A 14,309-nucleotide genomic window follows, 5' to 3' on the forward strand; every position below is an offset into this window, starting at 1 on the left:
AGAGGATTATTTTTGAGGTGTGTTGGGAACTTAGAAATAACTTATTGCCTGGAAGGCAAACCAAACCCAAGATGACTCTCAGCTAATTGCTGGCCTCTCCTTCTTCCAAGCAAACTGCTTGGTATATAAAGGCCAGTCTCCTCTATTGTCCTCATCCTCTGTCTTCATCCCTCTCTGCTCTTGCTAAGTGATTGCTAGCTCACCTCCAAGCTCTCACCATGAACAGACAAGTCTGCAAGAAATCCTTCAGCAGCGGGAGCCAGGGCTTCTCTGGCCGCTCTGCTGTGGTCTCCGGCGGCAGCAGCAGGATGAGCTGTGTGGCCCGTTCAGGGGGAGCCAGTGGAGGAGCCTGTGGTTTCCGGAGCGGGGCAGGTGGCTTTGGCAGTCGCAGCCTCTACAACCTGGGTGGCAACAAGAGCATCTCCATCAGTGTGGCTGGTGGTTCCCGGACTGGTGGCTTTGGGGGAGGGCGTAGCAGCTGTGGCAGTGGCTTTGGAGGTGGCTATGGAGGTGGCTTTGGTGGTGGCAGAGGAATGGGAGGTGGCTTTGGAGGAGCTGGTGGCTTTGGAGGGGCTGGTGGTTTTGGAGGGGTTGGTGGCTTTGGAGGAGCTGGTGGCTTTGGTGGAGCTGGTGGCTTTGGTGGAGCTGGTGGCTTTGGTGGGCCTGGTGGTTTTGGCCCTGGTGGCTTTCCTGGGGGAATCCAGGAAGTGACTGTCAACCAGAGCCTTCTGCAGCCCCTCAATGTGGAGATCGACCCTCAGATTGGGCAGGTCAAGGCCCAGGAGCGGGAGCAGATCAAGACCCTCAACAACAAGTTTGCCTCCTTTATCGACAAGGTGAGGGAAAAGCCCAGGGGCGTCATAGAGGGTTTGGGCCACCCAGGGGGTTGGTATAGAAAGATGCAGTGGGATCTGCCTGGCTTAGAGGCAGGGGTGTGGCTTCTTGTCATGGTTCTGCCTTGGTCCCTACAAGACAGGGAGCCTGCCTCTCTTGCTCTTTGGGTCCTTTTTTCCCAGCGATAAAAGGCAGTAGGATTCTGACTCCTGATTTACTTCTAGGGCTAGGACCAGGAAAAATGAGGTGAGGGTCCAAATATGCTTTTAGTTCTTGTTAAGAATAGGGCATTAACTATGATACGATAATAGCTAATTTTCAATTACTCTTAAAAATCAATTGTGAAAATCTAAACTGGCTGGTAATTAAGCTTGCACTAGTAGAAATCTTGGGACTTTCTCTCAATGACAGTATTGGCAACTGACTTACCTTCTCAATGGTGCTGTGCTTTAGCTGCTATTAAATTGAGGGGTCCATGCTGGTACAGGGGAGGGTGTGCTTGGTCTGGAGGATGAACCTGGGATTGGAAGTTAAACCTAGATTAACTGTAAGTCTAAAGAAAATCCAAAACAACCTGAGAAAAGTTAGACCTCATTGACTGTTTTCTCTGCCTGTATAGAGGTGAATAAGTTTTTAATAATAAATAACTTTATTTATGCTTCCCTCCTTTAGTTGTATTCTGAAGGATCTCAATAGACTAGAGAAGTGCTTGGTTTGACTCTTAGCTTTGTGTCTTAGTAGCCACATCACTTTGGGCAACCTAATTAAGCTCAGGTTCCTTATCTACAAAATGGGGATAATAACATCCCCTTTATAGGTGGTTGTGAGGATTAAATGAGAGGAAATATGTGAAAATAGGTATAGAGTAAGCACTTAATATTCTAGCTCTCCCTTTTCTAAAACTTCATCTTTCCCAAATTCCAAAAAAAACAACAACTCCAAAACAAAACCAAAACAAAAAACCCAATAAACAAAACAACAACAAAAACCCAGAAGCTATTGCAGTTAAAAGTAACTGGGTTCATACTCCTTATTTCTACCCTTTGGGATGCAGGTGCGGTTCCTGGAACAGCAGAACAAGGTCCTGGAAACCAAATGGAATCTGCTCCAGCAGCAGACCACAGGCTCCGGTTCGGGCCCCAACAACCTGGAGCCTTTCTTCGAATCCTACATCAGCTTCCTGCGCAGGCAGCTGGACTTGGCTCTGGGGGAGAGGGGGAACCTGGAAGGCGAGCTGAAGAACATGCAGGTCCTGGTGGAAGACTTCAAAAAGAAGTGAGGCCCCAACTGGACACTTTCCTTTTCTGGGGGATTAGCAGGGAGGACTGGCCCCACTCTGGGATTTTAACTGTTCCCGACTGCACCTTCAGGCAACACCTTGGATGGTTTATTGAGGAAAACATGACCAAGCGGAAGGGGGTGAGAGGGTGGGGACTGAGACTTCTAGGAGGTAATTATGACATGTTTTTCAGTCTCAAGGCAGGCTCCCTCCTATACCAGCCCAGATGCGCAGGAGAGCCTCCCAGAGTTTGAAGCTCTTTAGGATGAAGAGCCCTACACACTTAACTGTACATAGGAATCCCCTTGGAAGTTTGTAAAAAATGCACATTCCTGTGCTCTGGTCCTAGACATCCAGGATCAGTGGGTATGGGCAGGTCCCAGAAGTCTGAGTGCCCCACAGGTCCCAGGGATTCTGGGCAGACAGTCCAGGCCTGCTGTGGAAGGCACTTTCAGTGTGTGCAGTCCAACCCCCCATCTCTGCAGTTTCAGTCAGCTTCCTCATGCAGTTCGGAGCTGTAGTTGACACCCCCTGAGGTCTGTGAGAGGCAAACAGGGCTTCTCACAGACATCCTTGGGGGTCAGGACCCATGGGAGTGGGCACACCTGCTCAGGGGAAGCCCCGGTCCAATTCAACTGCACAGACCCATCTGTGGCAGGCTGCGTGGTAGGCTCTGGGAGTCCAGTGATAACTCATATTCTCATCACTCAGAAACCTCTTTCCTCCTGGAATCATTCCAGTCTTTAATCTCGGCAAGAGATTTTTAATAGGCACAAAGCTGGTAACTTTGATGCATTCAGGAGACATGAGTTCATTGTTATCCCTAATTCCTATAAGAAGCAACTGTAATTAATGAAAAGAGAAACAGAAACACCGGCTCTGAGCAAATATCTCTCTAGGCCTCACATGTGCACTGTGCTTTGTGATGCCTGTCGGAGCCGCAAGTAGCTGGCTCCTTGAAATCTCCCTCCACCCCGCCTGCCCACACCTCAGCCTGTCACCCCGACTTGGAGGAGGGCAAGGAGAGGCCTCTAGACAGAATTGGCTATATAAGTTTGGGGGTTCAGTACAAAATGAAAATGCAGGGCCCTTGTTAAAATATTATTAAGAATTTAAAGATGGTGTCCGCAGAGCATTAAACTGAGTGTGAGCCCAGGGCCCCCTGTAGCTGGTCTCGTCTCTGAGTGAGGAGGTTCCGCATGAATGCTAGAGATCCTCGTCTTTTTTATTTTTTAACTTCTGAAATGTCACTGTCCAAGTGTGTGCCTCTTTCCGTCCCAGGTATGAAGATGAGATCAATAAACGCACTGCGGCCGAGAATGAGTTTGTGGGACTCAAGAAGGTAAGTGAGTTGGGATGGGCAGGTCGAGGCTCCGTTTCTGGGCACTGCCACCATGGGGAGAGCAGAGCCAGCTCTGGGCATGGCGACCCTATGCCATGTGTGGGGCTTACATTTTTCCTTACGTTTTTGGAAATGAGCTGATTAGTAATGCCAACTGATAATGAACATTTTTTGGGTAGAATTAATCAAGGTTTTCAGCCCACAGATGTACTCGGATGTTCTTAAAAGTAACAGTCTATACATACTTGTCGCTTGTTTAAATCAGTTATCATACAGATGGAATAGTGAGAAGAATACCTTTATTCCAATTCAGGAGGGTGGTTTTTAGTGCTATATTACCAAAGTCAAATATTAGATAAATGTGCTTTTTCTACCCTTATCCCATGCCTGGCTGATGTGGTTTATAGTGTGTTACAGCGTTGGGGTTTGACTGGTCAAAGCAATTATAAGGAATGATACTTTTCTTTATTTTTTTTAAAGTGGGAAGGTGAGAATTCACTGTTAGGAGGAGGGGTGGGTGAGGGACAAAGGGGAGAGATGAAGACTTAGAAGAGAGCTATGGGTGGTAGGGGAGCAGAGGTCTTCTTTTGCTTTCTGACCACCCTTCCCTCTGCCCTAGGATGTGGATGGGGCCTACATGAACAAGGTGGAGTTGCAGGCCAAGGTCGACAGCCTGACAGATGAGCTCAACTTCTTGAGGACCCTCTATGAGATGGTGATTCCTTGGTTTGCCAAGCTCCACAGCCTTCCTGCCTGCATCTTCCCAAACATGCTTCTCAAGTGTAACTTTAGGGGACAGTCAAGTGGCAGAACACACACAAAAGCAGTGTCAGGGCTCAGAACTCAGCTCCGCCTTACCCAGGAAATGCTAAGTTAGCTCCCCAGACTGCATAGACCTGGCCCAAGGGCCAAGGTTCCTCTCTGTCAGCTTTACTTTCCCATTTTGCTCTACATCTTCCCTCTGGCTCCTATACGAGTATCACAGCTAGCTCCTTCAGAACACTCTTCCCTATTGCAGTCCCATCGAAACCCACACAGAATGCTGCTCACTGATACTTTCAGGCTGACCCGATTATATTTGTGTATTTCCTTTTCCTTTAGCATTGTTGTCTGGCATCCTTTCATCTATAACCGAGCCTAAAATGCAAGCTTATTATTCTAACTGTCCCACTCCTGGCCCCATTGTTGGGATATCTCTGCTGATCAAAATTCTTGAACTTTTTCATTCCCAACATCCCCTGGGGCCAGGGGATAGTGAAGATGACCATCCATGTTCCCCACAGGAGCTGTCCCAGATGCAGAGTCATGTGAGTGACACATCTGTGGTCCTGTCCATGGACAACAACCGCTGCCTGGACCTGGACAGCATCATCGCTGAGGTCAAGGCCCAGTATGAGGAGATTGCCCAGAGGAGCAAGGCCGAGGCTGAGGCCCTGTACCAGACCAAGGTGAGAGCCCTCCTCCTATTCCCACACTTTGGTTTTAGGTCCTGCTGACCTTCCACACTTTGCAAAAAACATGTTGGTTGGTTTCTCCTCTGTCAGCTTGGGGAGCTGCAGACCACAGCCGGCAGACACGGGGACGACCTGAAAAGCACCAAGAGTGAGATCATGGAACTCAACAGAATGATCCAGAGGCTGCGGGCCGAGATTGAAAATGTCAAGAAACAGGTGGGTCTGGGATTATTGTAGATCCTGGAAGTCTTCTGGGCCCTGGGGAGAAGGAGAAGCAACAGCTGTGCCTCTGCCACATGCTTTCTCTGTCTTTCATGGTGTCACATGTGGAATAGCACCATCTCTGGGACATTCTGTTTCTCCAGATGTTCCTCGTAAAGGCTGGGCTTCCTGATGGTCCCTAAGAAGAGATGGTTGCCCATTCTGGTTTGCCAAATCTTGCAACTGTAGGGGTGGCCTTAAACACTCAGCTCTCAGTAGGATCTGCTCTCTGTGACTATTTGTCACATAACCTTGATGACTAATTTGTATCACTGAAATGAAATAATTAGGCAAGGGAGTTTTTAAACAGTCTTACCAAAAGAACCACCCACCAGACCACTACAACCTTTGGCAGCAAATCAGTGTTCCTTTTCTTGATGAGACATGAGTCAATTTCAATGGGCCAGAGATGAATGAGCCACTTGCAAAACTGACTTCTGTTTTCTGAGCATGCCCCATTGAATCTCTAAGGAAGGGAACAAAGGGATGCTGGATGGGGAAGAGACCTCTCAGGAAAGTTCAGGTGTTTGTTTCCTGGTCACTATGCTAATTGATCTACTTTCCTCTGCCTCAGCATGCCAACCTTCAGGCAGCCATTGCTGAAGCTGAGCAGCGTGGGGAAATGGCCCTCAAAGACGCCAGTGCCAAGCTTGAAGGCTTAAAGGCTGCCCTACAGAAGGCCAAGGATGACATGGCCCAGCTGCTGCGTGAGTACCAGGAGTTGATGAATGTCAAGCTGGCCCTGGATGTGGAGATCGCCACCTACCGCAAGCTGCTGGAGGGCGAGGAGTGCAGGTGAGGGGTGGTGGGGTCAGCATTCTCCAGATATAATTTTAAAGTGATGTTTGATAGTGAAGAAAGAAGGCAAGATGACAAGGAGAGGACAACCCAGATAAAGGGTAAGGAATCTCCTGAATGACAGCTTTTAGCATTCAAGCACCATTATTTTTTATTAATCAACATCATCCAACTCTTCAACTTACCATGGACATCAATATTGTATTACATCCTTTGTTGATCCTTACTATGTGTGATGTTTAAGAAAAAGTGCTTTGAGACTATAAAAAAAGTTATAGTGGCTGTCTGGTGGAACTTTCTGAGATGATCAAAATGCTTTCTATCTGTGCTGTCCAATACAATAGCCATTCGCCATTTGAGCACTTGAAATGTGGCTAGTGCAACTGAGGAACCGATTTTTACATCTGATTTAATTTTAATAAATTTAAATATTTTTATGTGGCTAATGGTTAACATATAGACAGCTCAGTATAGACAGTTCTGCAACCACCAACCCCTGGGCCTGAGTCCATATAAGGAGGTGGCTGATACATACATACTCTGGAAAACTAACTCAATATCAAGCAGCAGGTTAGGGCTTAGTGAGTAGATATCAAAGGCCAAAAGTGTGTTAAAAATTGAGAGATCTTTTTGCTGACTAGATGCTTTAGGCAGCCCAGGTTCATAGCCTTTGTCCCTGGGCAGCTCCCAATCTGATGGAGAAAAGCAAAATGCAAGTGTGAGAAGAAAACGTAAGGATTTCTTATGAGTCCCTATGGAGAGGAGTGCGAGTGAAGATGGAGCTCTGTGTACTGGGAGTTGTGCAATGAGGAGGGAGTGGTCGACACCAGAGGGGCTCACATTGGCAAGGTGTGTGGACATATTCCATGTCTACTCAGATATGTGGACATGCCTGCTCCACAAACAAGAACGAGGCATAGGAAGATGAGCAGTGTGCACAGGGCATTTTCAAATTCATGTGTTGTGTCAGCTCCTCTCACATTTTACCCACCTTGAACAACCATCATCATCACCACCCCCAGCACCACCCCAGGAGGGCTCATTGGGGAAGGTCTCCTGGAAGAGGAAAGTCAGAAATAAAAAGGCCAGGGCTGGGTGGAGAAGGAGGGCAAGGTGGGAAGAAGGTCCAGCAGGGGAGCAGAGGTGAGAATGGGCTAATCAAGTGGGATTTGCCTAGAACAGATAATTTTGGGAACTAAGGGAAAGAAGATGAGATCTGGAGGGTGGCTGGTAGAGTTTCTGGACATCTCAACCCCTGAAGAAGCCCCATTTCCTGGGGAGATCTGGTCATGGAAACAGGCTTGGAATAGCCTTTCTTCCCCTGTGAACTTGACCCCTAGTTGGGCAAATGGGAGAACATGGCTCCCAAAGTTATGAACCCTCAGCAGTGTGGCTAATGGCTCATTGCAGAAATAATCCACCTCTCCTTCTCTCCTTTTTTAGGATGTCTGGAGAGTGTCAGAGTGCTGTGAGCATTTGTAAGTAGCCCTTCAAAAACCTTCTCCTGGGTTGTAAAAAGAAGAATTAGAAACATCCTCCCTGACCTTCAGGCAGGAGAACCTGACCCATGAAATGAGGCCAGGCCACCAAATGGTACCTCGTGTCTCAGACCATGGCCACACACACTTAACTTAGTGTAAATTGACACACCCTTAAGATCTTGGGGAGTTCCCCAGGTTGGAGAACCAGAAATTTCTGTGGATACTGCACACAGCCAAGTAGGGTGGAGCTGGGATATGGGCCTAGTCCAGTGGTTCTCAACCTTCCTAATGCCGCGACTCTTTAATACAGTTCCTCATGTTGTGGTGACCCCCAATTTCATTGTTACAAATTGAACATAATTAAAGCATAGTGATTAATCACAAAACAATATGAAGTTATATATGTGTTTTCCGATGGTCTTAGGCGACCCCTGTGAAAGGGTCGTTCGACCCCCAAAGGGGTCGTGACCCACAGGTTGAGAACCACTGGTCTAGCCCATTAGCCTGAATCGAGTGCCTCTTCTCCTATAGCGGTGGTCAGCAATGTCACCAGCACAAGCGGCAGCTCTGGCGGAAGCCGTGGTGGCTTTGGAGGGGTCAGTGGCAGCGGTGGCTACAGAGGCAACAGCAGCAGCAGAGGCAGCAGTGGTGGCCACAGAGGAGTAAGCGGTGGCAACAGCAGTGGCTATGGTGGTGTTAGCGGCGGCAGCACTGGGGGGTTCCAGAGCGGTGGCACTGGGAGCTACCAGAGTGGCAGTGGCACCAGCACCGGAGGCTACCAGAGTGGCAGTGGCACCAGCACCGGAGGCTACCAGAGTGGCAGTGGCACCAGAGGCTACCAGAGCGGCAGTGGCACCAGCACTGGAGGCTACCAGAGTGGCAGCGCTGGGAGCAGGCTCAGCGGTGGAGGCAGCAGCTCTGTGAGCCAGAGCGGAATTGGTTCCAGCTCTGGTGGCATCCAGACCACTGGAGGCAGTGGCTACAAGTCTGGCGGTGGTGGCAGCACCAATATCCGCTTCTCTCAGACCCCCAGCTCAAGCCAGCACAGCTCCAAGTGATCCTCCAGGGCCAAATCTCCATGTCCACCTGCTTCCCTCTCAGCCTGCAACAGCACTTCCCATTCTCTGGTTAGCATCAACAGATGCCAACCTCAACCTTGCTTTTCCTCAAATTCCCTGGAGAAGGGGCTGAACTTCTTTCTGGCTCCTCCATCCTGAAGACATCTCCCAGGCCAGGGAAGGCCAGATGCCAGTCTGGGATGTTGATGTCCCTAGATGTGACCTTGTGATGGCCCCTGACTTTGGACAGCAACACTTGAGCTAAAACCAGTGTGGACCTTCCCAGCCTGGCCTGTTCCCACTCTGGCCCACCTCCCTTTCTCCCTGGAGGTTAATGGTCTGAACCTGGCATGTTTCAGACTTGCCTGAGGAGGGCCAGTGCTAGAGGGTGGATGGTCAAGATCTCTGGACTGTTGGTTCACAGGGTGCCTTCCCCACATCTGGGCATCATATCTTGACTTACTTCTGTCTCCTTAATTCCCTTAGCTGTGGGTCCTCTGGTGATGATTATGTCGTATTTTCTTTTCTCAATAAACTGCACTGTATTTCACATTTTGGTGCTTGACTTTCATTCAAGGAGTCACAGAATAGACAAGAGTGGAGGGAAATCAGGTGTGGATGGTGGTCCTCCAGAAGTTCAGTAGTGGGCAAACAGGACACTGAATTTTCTTGGCTTCTCCTTTACCCATTTGGTTGGGCTTCTTGTGATAGGTCTGCCCAAGAGTACTTATGTTGTGTAAGTGGGGACACCCCCTCCCCACTCCCAAAGAGATCTTATCATCCATCCTTCTGCTCCTGTGAAGGCCCCTGTGATCCAGCCTTGGAAGAAGAGGGTTTTGCAGCTCATTAAGGGAATAGATTCCACCGGGACTTTGGCTCCTTTGCTCCACTCCTATGCCATCCAGACACAGATCAAATTTTCTTTCTGCAAACATAGCTCCTGGGATCTGAAGGGGTCAATATATAACACCCTCTTTCCATGACCAGGTTCTAAGCCAATTTAAAAAGACAAAGGAATGAGCAAATGGAGAGCCAATACTGCCTTTATTATCAACAAAGCAGGTATGGGAAAACATGGCTTATACTTTGGTGAAATCCATTTCCTATCACAGGAACTCAGGATTAGGCCAGATTTCCCCCTGGACAGAGGCAGCATAAGGCCATCATGATCTTCCCTATGGGGTCAGACCTCTCATGATAGATAAGAGAGCAGAATATAAACTTGCTGTGGACAGCCAGACCCTAAGAGATGGAGGGGCAGAGCAATGCATGCCCAGTTCTTCCTTCCAAACTCATTCATCAGGGAAGAGACAGTAGGAGTGCTACCCTAGTAAAGCTCATTTTGTTAGCGGCAGAAACACTGTACCTGGTGTTAGACCTCAGTAGTGGGTAAAAATCAATCTCAGTACTTGAGTTCTGGGTAGGAAAGAATTCAGAGCCAAGACTCAAACCATAAGAGAAAGTTTATTAGTAAGTCACAGAGGTAGAAGAAGTGAGCCATAGAAGAAATGGGCTCAGGAAATGAGTTACAGAGGCAAAATAAGGACCCTTGGAGATTAGGAAAGAGAGATATACTTGCCTTGAGATGAAAGCCAGAGGAAAGGCACAATGTGCTCTGGAAGAGAGAGAAAGCACTCTGGGGAAAGAAGGTGTGTGTGTGTGTGTGTGTGTGGGGAAGTGTGGGCATGCTCCACAGAGAGCTGTGCAGTGTCCTCCATGTTGAGGGTTTTTATTTGGAGGCCTTAGGGGAGAATCCCAATAGACCATTCATCAACTTTCAAGTGTGCCCTTTTGTGGTCTCCACTGATTGGTCGGCACCAGGGGTCATTAGTCAATGCAGCTAGTCCTGATGTCAGCCATGGCGTTACACCATCTGATTTTGCTGCTTCTCTGGGCTTGGAGCTGAAACACATCTGAAGCCTAGATGTCAACTTCCCAGAGTTAATGCTTAAAGGAGTGGTCATTCAAGGACTTATAGTTTTGCCCATTGCTAGGCACCCAGAGCTCTACACCCTGGTGACCCTCTGCACCTGGCCTATTGTTACCACTCTACTCATATCTGTCTAACTGCGTACTATAATTCCAGATGGATGTAAAATTAGGAATGGGGAAGATGCATGCATGCCTAACCTTTCACTGGCATTTCCCAACTCTTCTCAGAAAGCTGAAACCCTGGGGTAATGGGACAGCTGCTGAGGGTTTGTAAGTCATGGTAGATTATGCAACCCCTCCCCCTCCCCAGAAGTCATATCAGAGCTGGACTAATGACAGGGCATCTGTATTTGTCTGATGGTCCAAGGGAAGTGCCAGGACCTCGCCGCTTGTTCTGGCACTTTATCTAATTTCCTAAACTCATCCAATCTGATCTTCAAAGAATAGCAGCCCTGGTCTTAAGACTTGGAGAAGAAGCCATTTTAAAATTCCTAGTTTTTAGAGTTCAATAAATGCTTGCCAATCTTTTCAAGACCTACAGACAGGAGGTAGCCCTCTCCCCATTGGCACAGCTCTGGGTACTTTGGGAGTAGGGCAGGCTGTTCTGAATTGTTGCCCTAATTGGCTTTTATAGATGTTACAAGAAAAGCCACCAATCCCTAGGAAAATACCTCAGATGCTCTATGTTGAAAAGGAAGCCTAGATCAGGACTGGGAAGAAGAGAGAGCCTGTGTAGCATGGAGGAAGGGCCAGTTTACAGGGAGATGTACAGACCAGATTGCAGGAGAATTCCAGGATTAGCATCATGGTCCATATTCTTGAAACAGGCTGGGACTAAATCATGTGTCAGTGGATCAGGGAAGCTTCCAGGATGAGGGCATCATGTCTAAGCCAGGCTAGGGGCTAGGGAGGAATATTTCTAAGTCTATGGGAGGCTGGCAATCCTGAACCTTGAAGAATCTCTGAAATCCATCTTTCATTTGAAGACAGCTGGGGAAGTCTTTGCCTTTGAAGGCAGCCAGAGTATATAGAATAGGTACTTACTGTTAGGGTTTTGGGGCTGGTGACTTGGGCTGTGAAAGAATTCACAACTAAGAGAAGAGATAGATACAGTGAGAGAGAGAGTTTACTTTCCCCCAAGGGAAAGGGCCAGTGCATTGCTAATCAATACAAGGGCAAGGAGCAAAAGCTGCACCCCCACCCCTGCTTTTAAAGCCTTGGACAAGGAAGGGAGAGGGAGGTGATGCATAATCTACCATGATTTACAACCCCCCCCCAGACCTCAGGGGGTTGTCTTTGTTAGTTCTTCAGGAGACAATCTGGGCAGATGACCTAGGGAGGTGTCTAATCAGTATTTTTCTCAAGCCTGTAAAACATTCTTAGAGCAAAAGTTATGAAGAGTTTCAAAGAAGCTTGTTTGAAGAGGAGGGGGAAGGGAACTTTCTACTAATTATCCCTGGGTTGTAAACCAGCAGGAATGAAGGGTATGCAAGAATGTAGCCTTGGAAGTAGCTTATCTTGTTCCACAGTTTGAACAGAGGGACTGTATCAGAGGAGCTACAAATCTTGGAGTTTGCTTCTCATAAATTGTGGAAGGCTGCAGCAAAGAAAAGAAAGGCCTTTCTTCCATCCTAACATTCACCTTTGTGAAATAGTCAGAGGGGTGACAGGAACCTCTCCCAATTGATACTTGATATCCTACCAGCTATATCTTTAGAATTAAATAGTCCATCTCCCAGTGGTGACTGATTCTTTATTCTCCATCCTTTATCTTTTATTCTTTGTCCTTCACTTCTCCCTCTTCCTCTAAATCTCTTCCCCTAGATTATAAAAACAGCACATACTACAGCAAAACTGCATAACATTTAGCAAAGTTGAAGATCATTTATAATTTCACCACCCAGTGGCATTTTTTTTTGACACACACACACACACACACACACACACACACACACACACACACACACACTCAAGTAGATATACTGTATTTCACAGAGTAGAGTCTTACATACTGCTTTGTAAATTGGTTTTTCCATTTGATCTATTGTGGGATTTATCCATTTATTCATTCAACAACTAGATTGAGTGCCTACTATTTTCTAGACCATTTTTAGGCTCAGAAATAGAGTGGAGAAGATACATAGTGTCTGCCCTCATAGAGTTTAGTCTAGCTCAGTGATGGCGAACCTTTTGAGCTCGGCTTGTCAGCATTTTGAAAAACCCTAACTTAACTCTGGTGCCATGTCATATATAGAATTTTTTTGATATTTGCAACCATAGTAAAACAAAGACTTATATTTTTGATATTTATTTTATATATTTAAATGCCATTTTACAAAGAAAAATCAACCAAAAAAATGAGTTCGTGTGTCAGAGGTGACATGTTTCATAGGTTCGCCATCACTGGCTCTAGCTAGAAAGAAATTTACCAAATAACATCTTTCTATAACAAATATATATGGAAATAAATCATTTTCCTTTTCAGTACAGATTCCTATTATTACTAAAAAAATCAAAGACACACATTGGGAATTAAACTACTACTTCTTCCCCTTTTTTCTAGAGGTGTGATATACATGTTTTCTGGTCTGAAATGTTCTACCAAACATTTCATTAAACCAAAGCTGGACAGAGGACCATTATAGCTCGTCTCTACCCCCTTGTACTCAGGCTGAGTTAGACAAATGGAACACCATTTTGGCAGGAAGATGAACAGAGTTGGAAGTGCAGAGCTTGTAGAGTTACATTTATACCAAACTCACACTCACCCCCAACCACAACCAACCAACTAAATTATACAGAAAGGATTTAAAACAAACCAGCACAAATACTAGTACACTTCATATGCTATAAAAAGGATATTTTTAGTCTATTTCCAGCATATAGTGTATGTTTATCAGTGTCCATCAAAATAGACACACCAATGAAGAAAGTATTTTTGCCTTCATAGCAGTAACAACTAAAATGTGCAACTATTTAATACTTGAATCTTTAAATGGGTAATCATAGAAATCTTAAGACTAAGTTTACTAGATTTGCCTGAGTAGTCAGCTATAGAATTTCTTTTTTCAAAAAATTTTACTTAAAAAAAAAAAGAGGCTTCTCTCAAAACAGTGGGACTACACCAGGGCTGGGAGACGAAGATAAAAGAACTGCAAACTCAAGACCAGGAGTTGATTTGCACATGTAGCTTTTGGGTAAAGGACGTCTTTTTGTTTTTTAGTTTATTCCCATAGACAAGACTAGTTCTAATTTTCCCAAATGGTAAGCAGAATATAAGAGTTTCAGAAATTTGAAGACAGGGCAGTTGTTTAACACCCTAGGTAGGCACTCCCAAATAGTAAAAAACTGCACACAGGTGACCCACTGGGTTTGAACCACTGAACTCCTACTCAAGCGCTGGGAGCACATGGATGATTCAGGCAGAGCCTGCTTGTGGTGTTTGAAACAGGCAGGGCTTGTCATGGCGTTATTCCACTTTGCTGACACAGGAACCTGTGTGCTGGGGAAGGTCCTTCAGGTGGAATGCTGCACATAGTCTTGCCCCAGGGCAGTCTGACTTGCAAAAGCACCCAAGAGAGGTGTCTGCTTTGGCAGAAGTACCAGGGGTTACTGAACACAAGAGGTGATTCAGGAAAAGCAGAAGTCCTGGGAGGGTCAGATCATTATCTTGTTGACCCACAGTCCCTAACATTAATGAAGAGCTGCAGACTTTCCAAGAGCAGGAGCCTCTCCCAGACTACTGAGTTCATTATGTCCAGAAGGTTCCCATAGCCTGGGGGCAGGAGCTAGTGTGGCAGACAGTTCTGGGAAGCCAGTTCAGAAGATGACTTGCACAACGAAATCACCACTAAACCACTGCTTAAGTCC

The 14,309-nt window shown here is 46.7% G+C and overlaps 1 protein-coding gene across 1 annotated transcript; it reads left to right on the top strand.

Moving 5' to 3' along the window:
• Window positions 1-218: 218 nt before the first annotated feature.
• LOC102240136 (keratin, type II cytoskeletal 2 oral) lies at window positions 219-8,507 on the top strand. The gene is made up of 9 exons (XM_005869212.1): window positions 219-836; window positions 1,889-2,109; window positions 3,395-3,455; window positions 4,075-4,170; window positions 4,739-4,903; window positions 5,000-5,125; window positions 5,745-5,965; window positions 7,412-7,446; window positions 7,981-8,507. Exons 1-9 carry the CDS (start codon window positions 219-221, stop codon window positions 8,505-8,507), a joined length of 2,070 nt encoding a protein of 689 aa, XP_005869274.1.
• Window positions 8,508-14,309: the final 5,802 nt, after the last annotated feature.

Source organism: Myotis brandtii, unplaced genomic scaffold, assembly GCF_000412655.1.
Source record: "Myotis brandtii unplaced genomic scaffold, ASM41265v1 scaffold29, whole genome shotgun sequence".
In the NCBI taxonomy this organism is placed as follows: domain Eukaryota; kingdom Metazoa; phylum Chordata; class Mammalia; order Chiroptera; family Vespertilionidae; genus Myotis; species Myotis brandtii.

Bases quoted from the DNA above. Each gene is read 5' to 3' on its own strand.
- LOC102240136 (XM_005869212.1), top strand. From the start codon at position 219: ATGAACAGACAAGTCTGCAAGAAATCCTTCAGCAGCGGGAGCCAGGGC. The intron at 5,126-5,744 runs GTGGGTCTGGGA...CCTCTGCCTCAG, and splicing joins TTGAAAATGTCAAGAAACAG to CATGCCAACCTTCAGGCAGC. The intron at 5,966-7,411 runs GTGAGGGGTGGT...CTCCTTTTTTAG, and splicing joins CTGGAGGGCGAGGAGTGCAG to GATGTCTGGAGAGTGTCAGA.